This window comes from Thamnophis elegans, chromosome 17 (assembly GCF_009769535.1).
Source record: "Thamnophis elegans isolate rThaEle1 chromosome 17, rThaEle1.pri, whole genome shotgun sequence".
NCBI classification, from domain to species: Eukaryota; Metazoa; Chordata; class Lepidosauria; order Squamata; family Colubridae; genus Thamnophis; species Thamnophis elegans.
The window spans coordinates 10,574,817-10,589,885 of NC_045557.1; the positions used below are offsets into that span (position 1 = coordinate 10,574,817).

Sequence of the window (15,069 nt, forward strand, 5' to 3'; positions counted from 1 at the left end):
CCTTCCTTCCTCCATTTTTCCTGACTTCCTTCGTTCCTTACCTTTCAATCTCTCCCCTTCCTTCCCTTTCTCCTTCCCTCCCTTCTCCCTTTCCATCACTTTCAATGTATCTCCTTCTTTCCTCCATTTTTTCATGGCTTCCTTCCTTACCTACCTTTGAATCTGTCTCCCCTTCCTTCCCTCCTTTCTTTCTCCTTCCCTCCCTTCTCCCTTTCCCTGCCTTTCAATGTATCTCCTTCCTTCCTTATCTGGCAGCTGTTGCAGTTCCCACCAAGGGTGCTTCAGGGGTCTCTGATGGCCTCTCTTCCTCCCAGGTGGGAAACTCATGGGTTAAAAACGACTACATGGACTGGCAAAGCCCAGGGAAGGCCCCTATTCTTCCCCCACACTCTTGACAAAGCAAAGTCTTTCTTGGACAAGCCATTGTGCCATTGTGCTGTGGGTGTCAAAACCTGGAGATTGGAGAGGATTTGGACAAGAAAAGGACACAAGCATCATGCTGATAACTTTATTAAGATTAATTAACAACCGACTCACTAGAGAACACAAACTACAGCGAACAAAGCTAGAGAAAAGAAGGGGAAACTGAGGAAGAAGAAAAGACACCCACCCACCCGACGTGTGTGTGTGTGGTGTGTGTGTGTTTGTGTGTATACCATATTTTTTGGAGTATAAGGCGGACCAAGATTTTGAAGAGGCAATTAAAAAAAAAAACATTTTTGCACTCTGCAGATCTTGTGAAAACGGGCCTGGTTTTTCTTCTTCTTCAAAAAAGGGCATAAATAATCTTTAGGGGGCTTATAGAGTGCTCCTGGGAGGGAGGGTGGGAGGGCCCAAAACAAGCAAAAAATAGCCCATTTTCGTGAAAACGGGCCCAGTTTTTGTCAAAAAAAAAGGGCATGCATAGCCTTTAGGACAGTGTTTCTCAACCTTGGCAACTTGAAGATGTCCGGACTTCAACTCCCAGAATTCCCCAGCCAGCGAATGCTGGCTGGGGAATTCTGGGAGTTGAAGTCCGGACATCTTCAAGTTGCCAAGGTTGAGAAACACTGCTTTAGGATGCTTATAGAGTGCTCCTGGGGGCTGGGGGGGGGGGGGGCGGCAAAATTGACCAAAAAACCGGCCTGAAAGCCTCCTAAAGGCAATGCAGGGCCATTTTGGTGAAGGGGGCGGGGTTTCAGGAGGCAAAAAAATGCTGTATTCAGCGTATAAGACGCACCCAGATTTTCAGCCTCTTTTTTGAGGGAAAAAGGTGCGTCTTATACTCCGGAAAATATGGTATACACACACGCCCACATACACTGCATGTCGTGAAAATGTGAACTGGGGCTTAAGGCTTTTTACTCGTGATTTGGGAAAGGTCATACATGACAGAAAAAGCAACGCTTCCTGTAAATTCAGCTTGTGATCCCAGATGTTTTTTGACCGCTGGACACACTGGCCCATGCTGGGGTCATCTCGTAAGTCCATCCCAGCTGTGCAGATTAGTTACACCTCATCTTTGTCATCTCGATCTGTTTCAGCCAAGGGCGGGACCAGATTTCAAAGTGGCAAGTTACTTCCTAAAAGAGAATAAAGAGGGGAGGGGGGAGAAGGGACACCCAATTAATTAGTGCTTGTGTCATTTTTTTTGGGGGGGGGGTTATATAAATTATCAACAGAAATAACAACTTGTGAGTCAGTGTTGAAATGATGCTCTCTGAGCTTGGTGGTTTTCTTGTAGACGTTTCACGACCCAACTAGGGATCATCATCGGAGGAGGAGGAGGAGGGGGAGGAGGAGAAGAGGAGGAGGAGGAGGAGGAGGAATGTGGGGTCCTTAGTGCTCTCTGAGCTTGGTGGGTTTCTTGCAGATATTTCATGACCCAACTAGGGAACATCGGAGGAGGAGGAGGAGGAGGAGGAGAAGGAGGAGGAGGAGGAGAAGAAGAAGAATGTGGGGTCCTTAGTGCTCTCTGAGCTTGGTGGTTTTCTTGCAGACATTTCATGACCCAACTAGGGATCATCATCGGAGGAGGAGGAGGAGGGGGAGGAGGAGAAGAGGAGGAGGAGGAGGAGGAGGAATGTGGGGTCCTTAGTGCTCTCTGAGCTTGGTGGGTTTCTTGCAGATATTTCATGACCCAACTAGGGAACATCGGAGGAGGAGGAGGAGGAGGAGGAGAAGGAGGAGGAGGAGGAGAAGAAGAAGAATGTGGGGTCCTTAGTGCTCTCTGAGCTTGGTGGTTTTCTTGCAGACATTTCATGACCCAACTAGGGAACATCATCATCATCGGAGGAGGAGGAGGAGGAGAAGGAGAAGAAGAGGAAGAGGAGGAGGAGGAGGAGAAGGAGAGGAAGAGGAGGAGGAGGAGAAGGAGAAGAAGAGGAGGAGAAGGAATGTGGGGTCCTTAGTGCTCTCTGAGCTTGGTGGTTTTCTTGCAGACATTTCATGACCCAACTAGGGAACATCATCAGAGTTAGAATGGAGGGGAGTTTGTGGAAGAGGAGGAGGAGGAGGAAGAGGAGGAGGAGGAGGACTGTTGGGGTCCTTGATGCTCTCTGCACTTGGTTTTCTTGTAGACGTTTCACGACCTAACTTGGTAACGTCATCCGTGCTAGAAGGGAGTAGGGCTTGTTCTCTGTTTATTATACAGATAGTCCTCAACTTACAACATTTAGTGACAGCCTCAAAGCTACGAAAAAGCAAATTATGATCGTTTTTCACACTTATGACCGCTGCAGCAGCCCCATGTTCAAACGATTTGGACGCTTGGCAACTGACCCACATTTATGACGGGGGGCAGGGTCCCAGGGTCAGGTGTTCTCCTTTTGCCACCCTCTGACAAGCAAAGCCTGTGGGGAAGCCAGATTCACTTAACAACCGGGTGACTAATTTAAGAACTGCAGTGATTCACTTAACAAACGTGGCAAGAAAAGCCGTAAAACGGGGCAAAAAGTTCACTTAAATGTCTCACTCAGCAACAGAAATGTGGGTCTCAATTGTGGCCGTAAGCCAAGGACTGCCTATACAGTGGCTTGCCCTGTTACAGTTGGCGGGCATTGATAAACACCTTCTCTAGCACTGAAGATGTTACCTAGTTGGGTCGTGAAACGTCTGCAAGAAAACAACCGAGCTCTGAAAGCACCAAGGACCCCACAGTCCTTTTCCTCCTCCTCTCTACAAACCCCCTTTCTCTTCTAGCACTGAAGATGTTACCTAGTTGGGTCATGAGACGTCTGCAAGAAAACAACTTAACTAAGGGAGCATCAAGGACCCCATAGATAGTACTGTATATACTCGAGTATAAGCCTAGTTTTTCAGCCCACTTTTTGGGCTGAAAAAAGCCGCCTCGGCTTATACTCGAGTCAGTGAAAAATTTGCCCGAAATGGAGGAGAAAAAGGGGCGGGGCCATGCCGCTGGGTGACACTCGTGAATGGCCCGGCGCCCCTGTGAGTTTCCCCTCCCTCTGTGTCAGTTTGCCGCGCAGCGCGCACCGCACCATCCCCCCTCCTCACGTTCTAATGTAATGCAGGGCTGTCTTACGATTCCCCTTCCTCCCCCTCCTGCCGCTCTGCAACGATGTCCCACCTCCTCCTTGTTATGGCAAGCAGCCACATAGCGATGTCCCACCTCCTCTGGTACAGTGATCCAATGATAGGAATCACTGTGCCGTGTGTCGTAGGAGGCGGGACATCGCTCCCGCGGCTGCACGGGACATCATCATCACAGCGGGACATCAGCATCATGAGGTGAGTGAAGTATTTCATTGAATACACCGCTAGTTTACTGTTTTTCTTTGAAATAAATATTCAAAAACATTATTGGTATCTATTTTTATTTTTGAAATTTACCGGTAGCTGCTGCATTTCCCACCCTAGGCTTATACTCGAGTCAATAACTTTTCCAGTTTTTTGTGGTAAAATTAGGTGCCTCGGCTTATATTCGGGTCGGCCTATACTCGAGTATATACGGTATATAAAATCTGTTAGTATTAATGGAAACAAATTAAATGCGAAACTTGGTACAAACTCTCTATAATCAAAGGATTTAGCCTGCCCTTTCTTAATATGGAGTCCTGGCAGAGTGGACTACAGGTCCCATCTCCCCGAGTCACCAAACCACCCATCCAATCAACCGGAAGTTGTGGGCGCTGCATCACTGGAGGCTTTCAAGAAGAGATTGGGTGGGCAATCCTTTGTCTGAGATGGTCTAGGGCAGTGTTTCTCAACCTTGGCAACTTGAAGATGTCTGGACTTCAACTCCCAGAATTCCCCAGCCAGCATTCGCTGGCTGGGGAATTCTGGGAGTTGAAGTCCAGACATCTTCAAGTTGCCAAGGTTGAGAAACACTGGTCTAGGGTCTCCTCCGTGGAGCAGGGGGTTGGACTACATGGACCTCCGAGGTCTCCTCCAACTCTATATAATCTATATTACAATTAATATATTCTATATTATTAACAATAAGAGAACATTAAGAAAACTAAGATCATGGCATCTGGCCCCCTCAATTCCTGGCAAATAGCTGGGGAAGAAATGGAGGGAGGGACAGATTTTACTTTCCTGAGCTCCAGGATCACCACAGTTGGGGATCTACAGCCAAGGAGTTGAAGAGCCGAGGTGGCGCAGTGGTTAGAGTGCAGTACTGCAGGCCACTTCAGCTGACTGCTAACTGCAGTTTGGCGGTTCAAATCTCACCGGCTCAAGGTTGACTCAGCCTTCCGAGGTGGGTAAAATGAGGACCCAGACTGTGGGGGCAATATGCTGACTCTGTAAACCGCTTAGAGAGGGCTGAAAGCCCTATGAAGCGGTATATAAGTCTAACTGCTATTACTAAGGAATTAAAAGAGGCTTGCTCCTGGGGAGGAAAGCGATTGTCAGCTTCTGCTTTGCTATCGCTTCAGCTGCCATGAAACGGGGGAGGGAGGGCATGGTATTTGGGAGGGGTTACTCATTGTGCTGGTGGAAGGTTCTGGAGTTCATCGACTGATCAGACTGCGCATGCGTGGGGGTTTCTCGCCAGGTCTAACGGCACTGACATTCCATCTTCGTGATGCCTTTTGAAGTTATCTTGCACCTGACATTTAGAAGACTTATGATTGGGCTGGGATTGTGATGCCAAGGGGTGGGGAATGGGCTATTCTATATATCAACTGCTTTCGCGCCTAATTATTCAGACTTCGCTATGCATTGCCTTTTAACCATTTTTAATTAGTAAAAGTACATTTGATTTCTACGCATGGAGTCTCATGGTCTTACTTTCCTAATTAACTAATGGAGAGGAGCTGACAGCGATGGCAAATCTAGGCAGCATCCTAAAAAGCAGAGACATCACCCTGCCAATCAAAAGTGCCTCTGGTCAAGGCGATGGTTTTTCCAGTTGCAACGGATGGCTGTGAAGGTTGGAGCATAAGGAAGGCTGAGCGCCAAAGAATGGAGGCCTTTGAACTCTGGTGCTGGAGAAGACTCCTGCATTGAGTCCCTTGGACTGCAAGGCCATCCAACCGGTCAGTCCTAGAGGAGATCCACCCTGGCTGCTCTTTAGAAGGCCAATCCTGAAGAGGAAACTCAAAGACTTTGGCCACCTGATGAGAAGGAAGAAGGACTCCCTGGAGAAGAGCCTCATGCTGGGAACGATGGAGGGCAGAAGAAGAAGAAGGGGACGGCAGAGAAGGAGGGGGCTGGATGGAGTCACCAAAGCAGTCGGCCTGAACTTCAATGGACTCCAGGGGATGGTAGAGGACAGGAAGGCCTGGAGGAACGTGGTCCATGGGGTCGCGATGGGTCGGACACAACTTCACAACTAACAACAACAACATATTAAGTATGAAGGAAGCTGTGGCCCCAAATACCGAGAGGCAGTAGATGTCTGTCTTCAAACAAAAAGGAAGAGGAGGAAAATGCAGGAAATGTATCAGCTGCCAGCTGGATGTTTTATTGGGCAAGAGCCTCAAACAGATGTTGTTGTGAAGCAATCTTCTTTCTGAGCCCTTGATCGGAATGCGGTGGTTAGCAAGAGGAGTCAGCCTCTGAATTTCAGCCCAGCATTTGACCAAGTTGCTCATCCCATCTTCCTTTGAGACATGGGGAAGTTCTGGGCAGCTGAGACACCCATAATTCCCCGAGCGACACCACTCGAAAAAACCCTCCAGTATAATACGAGGCAATGGAATGAGGTTGCGTGCATGATTTTAATATCTAGAACATTTTGTTCTAAATGATGGAATAACAATTGGAGTGGAACAATTGATGTGTAATGATGCTATCTATATGAACCCAATACCTAGAACAGTGTTTCTCAACCTTGGCGACTTTAAGTCCTGTGGACTTCAACTCCCCAGAATCCCCCAGCCAGCTGTGCTGGCTGGGGGATTCTGGGAGTTGAAGTCCACAGGACTTAAAGTCGCCAAGGTTGAGAAACGTTGACCTAAAATATTTTGTGAAAAATGAAGGAATAACAATCATAGTGGAAAAATGATAATAATGTATTTATGCTTATTCAATGGATAATTTGTGATTTGATACACAATTGTAAGTGGCGAGAATGGAGATGCACAAAAACCTGTAACCAAACGGCACGCTATATGAAACAGTTGCAGGTTGTACGTTTTATATGTTTTGTTTGTCTTTTTTTAAAAAATAAAAATAAAAATAAAAATTAAAAAAAAGGGCCTCCAAACTGGCTTAATTAAGTTTGGAAAGAAGAACACAGCAAGGACAAGATCTCTGGATCTGCGCATCTTAATAGTTTTATTAATGAGTTAGATACAGGTAAAAGGTACCCCTTGCACATGTGTGCTAGTCGTTCCCGACTCTAGGGGGCAGTGCTCCTCTCCGTTTCAAAGCCCAAGAGCCAGCGCTGTCCAAAGACGTCTCCGTGGTCATGTGGCCAGCATGACTCAACGCCGAAGGCGCATGGAGAGCTGTTCCCTTCCCACCAAAGGTGGTTCCTATTTTTCTACTTGCATTTTTTACCTGCTTTCGAACGGCTAGGTTGGCAGAACCTGGGACAAGCAACGGGAGCTCATTCCATTATGCGGCACTAGGGATTTGAACTGCCGACCTTTCTGATCGACAAGCTCAGCGTCTTAGCCCCTGAGAAATCATATAAGGTTACGAAAGCAGAGGTTGGACAGAAATCTCTTTTTCACATCTCTGCTGTTTTTGGTTGCCGAAGTGACCCGACAATTGCGCGATAGACATATGTGCAATGACAAAATAGCGCCGATTAAAACGTGACGTCAAAATCGCGCCGACAAATTCGCGACGACAAAAGTGCGATGACAAGCACAATAAAATCGAAAAAAATTACTGTTACTATTTGATTAGCGAATTAGTTCAATGTGACCGCACACCATTTAAAAACTCAGCGGTAAAAATTTATTATGTCACTAAATAATCTGAATTAATTGAGGGTTAAGGTTAGGGTGAGTTGCACATATTATTGTTTTCCTTCCTGTGACTTAATAATATCCATGGCTTCAGTATAACTAAAACGTGTTATTCAACTGATGTGTGCTGACTGCATTATAACGTACGTTATAGCGTATGTATACGCGTCCCACTATGTTAAAGGCCCAGCACTCTCACTGGGCTGTCAATAGTTTGTTGATGACGCGGTTTTGTCGGCGCGCATTTGTCCGGCGCGCTATTGTCGAAAACCAATTAGCGATTTTGACGGCGCTCATTTGTCCGTCGCGGTTTTGTCGGCGCGCATATTTCTATCGCACATTTGTCAGTGAACCGGTTGCCGAGACACACACAGAGGTTTATAATTAATGACAGCCTAAGAGGGAAGAATGGGGATAGACAATGTCTCAGGTGAGCTTATTTGCATGGTTTTGAGATGAGTGGCAGGCTAGTCATTCGGTTGAAAAAGGCCCCACCTTCTTCCCTGATGGAGGATGAGTAATCTTTTAAATGCAGGAAAGATCAACTTGTGACATTCTTTGTCTCTGACTGCCCGGTGTCTACACCCGGCCTTATTTTGACAATCGAGTAACCAATAAAACAGATCCATCCGGAGTTGTTCGGCTCCACCCTGGACCTCACAGCTTAAGCTCGTTACTCAGTGGCCAAAATATTTGTGGAAGTGGCCCATTGTGTGGTGGAGGCCTTTCCCAAATCCAGCAGCTGTGGTGGGATAATGGTCTGGCTGCCCCTGAGAGTCCTTAATCAGAATAGAGCTGGAAGGGACCTCAGAGGTCTTCTAGTCCAGCCCCCTGCTCAAGCAGGAGAACCTATGTCATTTCAGACAAGGGTCTATCCAGCCTTAAAAAACCTCCAGTGTTGAAGTACCCACAGGTTCTGGTGGCAAGCTGTTCCACTGGTTAATTGTTCTCACTGTCAGGACATTTCTCCTTAGTTCTAGATGGCTTCTCTCCTGGATTAGTTTCCGTCCATTGTTAATTGTCCTGCCGCTGCTTTGGAGGACAGGTTGACCCCCCCTTTCTTTGTGGCAGCCCCTCAAATACTGGAATCCTGCTATCATGTCCCCCCTAGTCCTTCCTGGCCAGACCCGAATCCTGCAACTGTTCTTCGTATGTTTTAGTCTCCAGGCCTTTAATCCTCTTAGTTGCTCTTCTCTGAACTTTTTCCAAAGTCTCAACATCTTTTTCTAAGGTGGGGACCAAAACTGAATGCAGCATTCCAGGTGTGGCCTCATTAAGGCTTTATAAAGTGATAATAATACTTCGTGTTATTTTGATTCTGTGCCTCTGTTTATGCAACCCAGGATTGCATTACCTTTCTTGGCGGCTGCTGCTGTAAAGCACTGGCTCATATTTAAGTGATCCTCCACCGGGACTCCAAGGTGACTCACAGTTACTGTTTTTTAGCCAGGATTTGCCTAATCTCTACTCTAAAATCCCTTTGGGTTTTTTCCGGCCAAGATTCACAGAAAACCACATTGCCCGAAAACCATACAGACCCAAAGAGGCTGAATTCGCACGACATAATCAATCTTGGAGACAACTTTAATGCCTCTTCTAATTTACCAAACCCCTAAGAATATCCGTCCCCATTAATCCTGTCCAGCTGCCAAGACAAAGGCTGGAATTTTGCCATAAAGACCATAAACCAGTGTTTCTCAACCTTAGCAACTTGAAGATGTCCGGACTTCAACTCCCAGAATTCCCCAGCCAGCATTCGCTGGCTGGGGAATTCTGGGAGTTGAAGTCCGGACATCTTCAAGTTGCCAAGGTTGAGAAACACTGCCATAAACTCATCATTTTGTGGGGGGGGGGCTCATCACTCAGTTCCCATGGAAACTGGATCAGTTCAAAACTCTGGTGCCCCGACAGCTGTGGGGAAGATTCTCTGCCTTCACACAACCCCCTTGGCCCACCACTGACCCATTTGCTTAGCTGGGGGGGGGGCAGAAGACGGAGCCATAAGCTACTCAGAACTCCCTGGTTTTGCTAAGAAATCACAGAGCACCTGGGGGGGGGGGGAACCTTTTAGAGGTCGAGGGGCCAAACTGCGACCCCAAACCCACTTATTTATCGCCAAGTGCCAACCCGGCCATTTAACCTGAATAATGAGGTTTTATTCCCTAAAATAATAAACAAGGCATAACTAATTGTTCTAAGGAAAATGTGATCATTCCACTTTTATGCCCCTTCATTCCCCCCATTTGAATTATTACGTTTGGCAACAATAAAAAAGAAAAACTTTTGTAATATCATTTTTTCCCCTTCTCTCTTTCCCCCTCCTTTGTCTCTTTCATTCATCTCCGTTTCTCTGTGTTTCTCTTTCCCTCCTTCTCTCTTTCCCTCATCTCCCCCTCTCTCTGTTTCTGTGTGTCTCACTCTTTCCCTCCCTCTTTGTCTCTTTCTCTTTCCCCATCTTTCCCTCCTCCTTTTTCCCTCCCTCTCTTTCTCTCTCTTCCCCCTTCTCTTTCCCTGCCTCTCTCTCTCTCTATCTCCCCCCATTTTTCTGTGTATTTCTCCTTCTTTACCTCCCTCCCTCTTTCTCTCTGACTCTTTCCCTCCTTTCTCTCTTTCCCTGCCTCTCTCGCTTTCCCTTCCTCCCTCTCTTTCCCTCATCTCTTCCTCTCTGTTTCTGTGTTTCTCTCTCTTTCCTTCCCTCTTTCTGTCTCTCTCTCTTTCTCCTTCTCTTCCCCTCCCCCTTTTCCTTCCTCCCTCTTTCTGTGTCTCTCTCCTCCCCCCTTTCTCTCACTTTCCCTGCCTCTCTCTCTTCCCCTTCTTCTCTCTCTCTTTCCCTTCCTCTCTCTCTTTCTTTTTAGTCCCACATTTTTTTTGTAAGAAATGCAATAGAGCTGGGCCGACAGTGCTCCTGCCCACAGAATGGGCTCTGCATGCCACCTCTGGCACCCGTGCCATAGGGTCATAAGGGGGAAAAATACCCCTAACCCAATTAGTCTGTTATGTGATGCTGTGTGGACAGGCCACCACCCCCCCAAGCTCCCAATTCTCATTCCTTACAGCTCACCCTTGTTTTAAACTGAAGCCATCCGTGAAAAGAATTTAAATCCGTTTTGTTTTTACAGCCGGACCTGCTGACCTCAAACAAGGTGGCTTTTGTCCATTAAATGTGAAGGACATAATCAGATTTTGGCATTGGCTCTCACCTCCTGCTGAGCCCTCGGAGGGAGTTCACAGTTCTGGATCTCTTTGTACACCTTCCGGTTGCCAACGGCCTTCTTGCAGTCGGTTTTTGCCAACTTCATCGTCAGATAATATTTCGCCCCTGCGACCACCTGGATTTAAATGAAGGAAAACCAGTAATGTGACCTTAAAGTGAATTACAGGGGGGGAAACCCAGAACAGGCTCAGCAGCATAGATTGTAACCCGAGAAGTAGTCTATAGCTAGAGAGGAACAACAACAGAATAATAATAGAATAACAGACTTGGAAGGTACCTTGGAGGTCATCTGGCCCAGCCCCCTGCTTAAACAGGAGACCCTCCTCTCCTCCTCTCCAGAATAATAGAATTGGAAGGGACCTTGGAGGTCTTCTAGTCCAGCCAGTTGCTCAAACAGGAGACCCTCCTCTCCTCCTCTACAGAATAATAGAATTGGAAGGGACCTTGGAGGTCATCTAGTCCAATTTAGCACGGTTGTTAAGTGAATCCGGCTTCCTCCACTGACTTTGCTTGTCCGAAAGTCGCAAAAGGGGGGAAATCACATGACCCCGGGACAGGCAACCGTCATAAATACGAGTCAGTTGTCAAGTGTCTGAATTTCGATCACGTGATCCCGGGGAGGCTGCAAAGGTCGTAAGTGTGGAACCGCCCCCCAAATTCCCTTCCATTGGTTCTACAGCACCAATTCCCTTCCACTATACCTACAGCCCCCCAATTCTTTCCCATTGGACCTATAGTCCTCCAATTCTTTCCCATTGGACCTACAGCCCCCCAATTCCTTTCCACTGTACCTACAGCCCCCCAATTATTTCCCATTGGACCTAAGTCCCCCAATTCCCTTCCATTGGACTTAAGACCCCCAATTCTTTCCCATTGGACCTACAGCCCCCCAATTCCCTTCCATTGGACCTACAGCCCCCCAATTCCCTTCCACTGTACCTACAAGCCCCCCAATTCTTTCCCATTTTACCGACAGCAACCAATTCCCTTCCACTGTACCTACATCCCCCCCCCCAATTCTTTCCCATTGGACCTACAGCCCCCAAATTTTTTCCCATTGGACCTACAGCCCCCAAATTCTTTCCCATTGGACCTACAGCCCCCAAATTCTTTTCCATTGGACCTACAGCCCCCCATTCTTTCCCATTGGACCTACAGCCCCCCATTCTTTCCCATTGGACCTACAGCCCCCCAATTCCCTTCCACTGTACCTACAAGCCCCCCAATTCTTTCCCATTTTAACGACAGCAACCAATTCCCTTCCACTGTACCTACAGCCCCCAATTCTTTCCCATTCAACCTACAGGGTTGGCTATTCCAAAAAAAACCAAGGAAGCTTTTCCTCCCCCCTCCATTACCCCCCCCCCCACACACCTGGGACTGCGCGTCCTCCAAGAGCAACTCCTTGAAATAGTTGCCGTTTGCGCTGCGCGCGTTGTATTCTTCCACGGCGAAGGCGGCGGCTTGCCGCACCTCCGGATCCGTGACGGATTTTGGGAAAAGACCCCCGGGAATCGTCGCCGGGACCCCCGGTAGCAGCAGCAGGAGGGCGCAGAGCAGGCAGAGAGGAGCCGGGATCGACAGCTGGCCGTGCATCATGGGGCTGGGAGTCTCAGGAAAGGAAGCAGTGCGAGCAAGCCCAACCGTCGCTCTGGAGGGAAGTCCTTGCAGGCGCCCTAGATACGCTCCAGCTGGAGGTGGGACCGGGACCCGCCCACTTGCGCTGAGGCCGCGCCCCTTCCCGACAAGCCCCGCCCGGCGGCTGAGCCTTCTCCGCTGCCTCGGGGCCCGCCGAGGAGTTCGATCGGACTGTAGCTGGAAGGGACCTTGGAGGTCTTCTAGTCCACCCCCCTGCTCAAACAGGAGACCCTTATTTCCTTCTCCTCCATTCTCCTTCAGAATAGAATGGGGAGGGACCTTGGAGGTCATCTAGTCCAACCCCCTGCTCAAACAGGAGACCCTTATTTCCTTCTCCTCCATTCTCCTTCAGAATAGAATGGGGAGGGACCTTGGAGGTCATCTAGTCCAACCCCCTGCTCAAACAGGAGACCCTTATTTCCTTCTCCTCCGTTCTCCTTCAGAATAGAATGGGGAGGGACCTTGGAGGTCATCTAGTCCAACCCCCTGCTCAAACAGGAGACCCTTATTTCCTTCTCCTCCATTCTCCTTCAGAATAGAATGGGGAGGGACCTTGGAGGTCATCTAGTCCAACCCCCTGCTCAAACAGGAGACCCTTATTTCCTTCTCCTCCATTCTCCTTCAGAATAGAATGGGGAGGGACCTTGGAGGTCATCTAGTCCAACCCCCTGCTCAAACAGGAGACCCTTATTTCCTTCTCCTCCATTCTCCTTCAGAATAGAATGGGGAGGGACCTTGGAGGTCATCTAGTCCAACCCCCTGCTCAAACAGGGGACCCTTATTTCCTTCTCCTCCGTTCTCCTTCAGAATAGAATGGGGAGGGACCTTGGAGGTCATCTAGTCCAGCCCCCTGCTCAAATAATAGACCCTGCCCTCCTTCTCTTCAGAATAATAGAATGGGGAGGGACCTTGGAGGTCATCTAGCCCAACCCCCTGCTCAAACAGGAGACCCTTCTCCTCCATTCTCCTTCAGAATAGAATGGGGAGGGACCTTGGAGGCACTGTTCCCTCTAAGGTGCGCGGCCGCGCACATGGCAAGAAACCCCCGCGCAGAGGTTTCTAACTCCCGCGCAGAGGTTTCTTTCAAAGCAAACGTGGGGAAGTCCTTTGCAGGCGGCTAGAACTGGCTGCCTGCAAAGGACCTCCCCAAACTTGTTTCAGCGGCAGCTCTCAGCCTGAGCGGCAGCGTCACGCAGGCTGTGGAAGGAGCGGGAGGAGGAGGGAACCAAAGAGAGGCTTTTACCGAGTCTGCGCCCCACAGCCAGGACCGTCCTGGCGCCTCAAGCCGCGTTTCTTCCTGCAAAGCCCTTCGGGCAACCCGAGAGTTCCGCTTGACGCCAGAAGGGCTTTGCAGGAAGAAACGCGGCTTGAGGCGCCAGGACGGTCCTGGCTGTGGGGCGCAGACGCAGACCCGGTAAAAGCCTCTCTTTGGTTCCCTCCTCTCCCTCCTCCTCCTCCTCCTTTCTGGACCCCCTTCCTCAAAGATTTGGTACCAAAGCAATGGCGGTGAGGAAGTTGTGTCTTTTGGATTTTGCTGCACTGTTGTCTTTTCAATGGTTCTCAGACTGGTTGAACCTTTAGCAGCTGGGGTGATATTCTTTACTGTTAAGGTTACAATTGGATGTGTTGGACGAATCTTAAAAGATGAAACTTTTATTAAAACGTTTGACTTAACTAAAAACGTCTTCCTTTTTCTTCTTCTTCTTAAATATGATTTATTTATTTTTACTTCAGAAGTTTGATGACCGTTGTACAAACTAATCCAACCTAAATGTAGAGGAGGAGAAGAAGGGGGGGATTTAAAAAGAGCAGAGGAAAAAGAAAAGAAAGCATGAAGAAAACATAAAGAAAGGGATGGGAGGGAGGGAAGGAAGGAAGGCACTTTATGTTGAAACAGAAAATATTATATAAGGAAGAAAATGGAAATAACTTAGGAAGGAAGGAAGGAAGGAAGGAATTGCACTTAATATTGAAGGAAAAGAGAATGAAGGAAAAAGTATTGGAAGGATTGAAAGAAGGAAGGAGGAACAAAGAATTACACTTAATATTGAAATGGAAAAGAAAATATAATGAATGAAAGAAGAAGTATAGGAAGGAAGGAAGGAAGGAAGAAAGAAACAAAGACTGTTGAAACAGAAAAGATAATATAAGGAAGAAAATGGAAAGACGTATAGGAAGGAAGGAAGGAAAAAAGGAAGGCAATGTTGAAATGGAAAAGAATATAAGGAAGAAAATGGGAAAAAGTATAGGAAGAAAGGAAGAAATGTACTTAATATTGAAACAGACAAGGGAATGAAGGAAAAAATATTGGAAGGATTGAAAGAAGGAAGGAAGAATGGAAGGAACAAAGACAATGTTGAAATGGAAAAGAATATAAGGAAAAAAATGGAAAAATGTTAGGAAGGAAGAATTACACTTAATATTGAAACAATTGAATGTAATGAAGGAAAAGGAAACAGGAATAAGGGAGGGACGGAGGACTTCAGCTCCCAAGGCTGGGAAAAGAATCCGCACTAGGGACAATGCAAGCTATGCTTCACCCCGTCAGCAATGTTCCCTCTAATTTTTTTTCAGTGTGAGCGGAAAAGTATTCTGGGAGTTGAAGTCCACAAGGCTTAAGGCTGTCAGGTTTGAAGATCCCTGGGGTTTTTTTCCTAAAGGGTTAGGGGTGCAAAAGGGTCTTGTAACTTGACAGCTTTAAGACTTGCACGCTTCAATGCCAGAGTTTCTGAGCCAACATTTTGGTTGCTAAGCAGGACCGTTGTTAAGTGATACTGATATTATATAACACTTTTAATTAAGCGGGTACCTTGAATAAACATAACTTTGAGTTTCAAATAATACTGATTT

General features: G+C 47.6%; 1 protein-coding gene across 1 annotated transcript; it reads right to left on the reverse strand.

Moving 5' to 3' along the window:
• Nucleotides 1-1,267: 1,267 nt before the first annotated feature.
• Nucleotides 1,268-12,279, reverse strand: LOC116519752 (cystatin-like). Its single transcript, XM_032233763.1, has 3 exons — nt 11,956-12,279; nt 10,568-10,696; nt 1,268-1,562 (listed from the first exon to the last, which is right to left on the reverse strand). Exons 1-3 carry the CDS (start codon nt 12,178-12,180, stop codon nt 1,485-1,487), a joined length of 432 nt encoding a protein of 143 aa, XP_032089654.1. The 5' UTR covers nt 12,181-12,279; the 3' UTR covers nt 1,268-1,484.
• Between the last annotated feature and the right edge of the window lie 2,790 nt (nt 12,280-15,069).

Bases quoted from the DNA above. Each gene is read 5' to 3' on its own strand.
- LOC116519752 (XM_032233763.1), bottom strand. From the start codon at position 12,180: ATGATGCACGGCCAGCTGTCGATCCCGGCTCCTCTCTGCCTGCTCTGC. The intron at 10,697-11,955 runs GTGTGTGGGGGG...ATTTAAATCCAG, and splicing joins TGGAGGACGCGCAGTCCCAG to GTGGTCGCAGGGGCGAAATA. The intron at 1,563-10,567 runs GTGAGAGCCAAT...ATTCTCTTTTAG, and splicing joins CTCCGAGGGCTCAGCAGGAG to GAAGTAACTTGCCACTTTGA.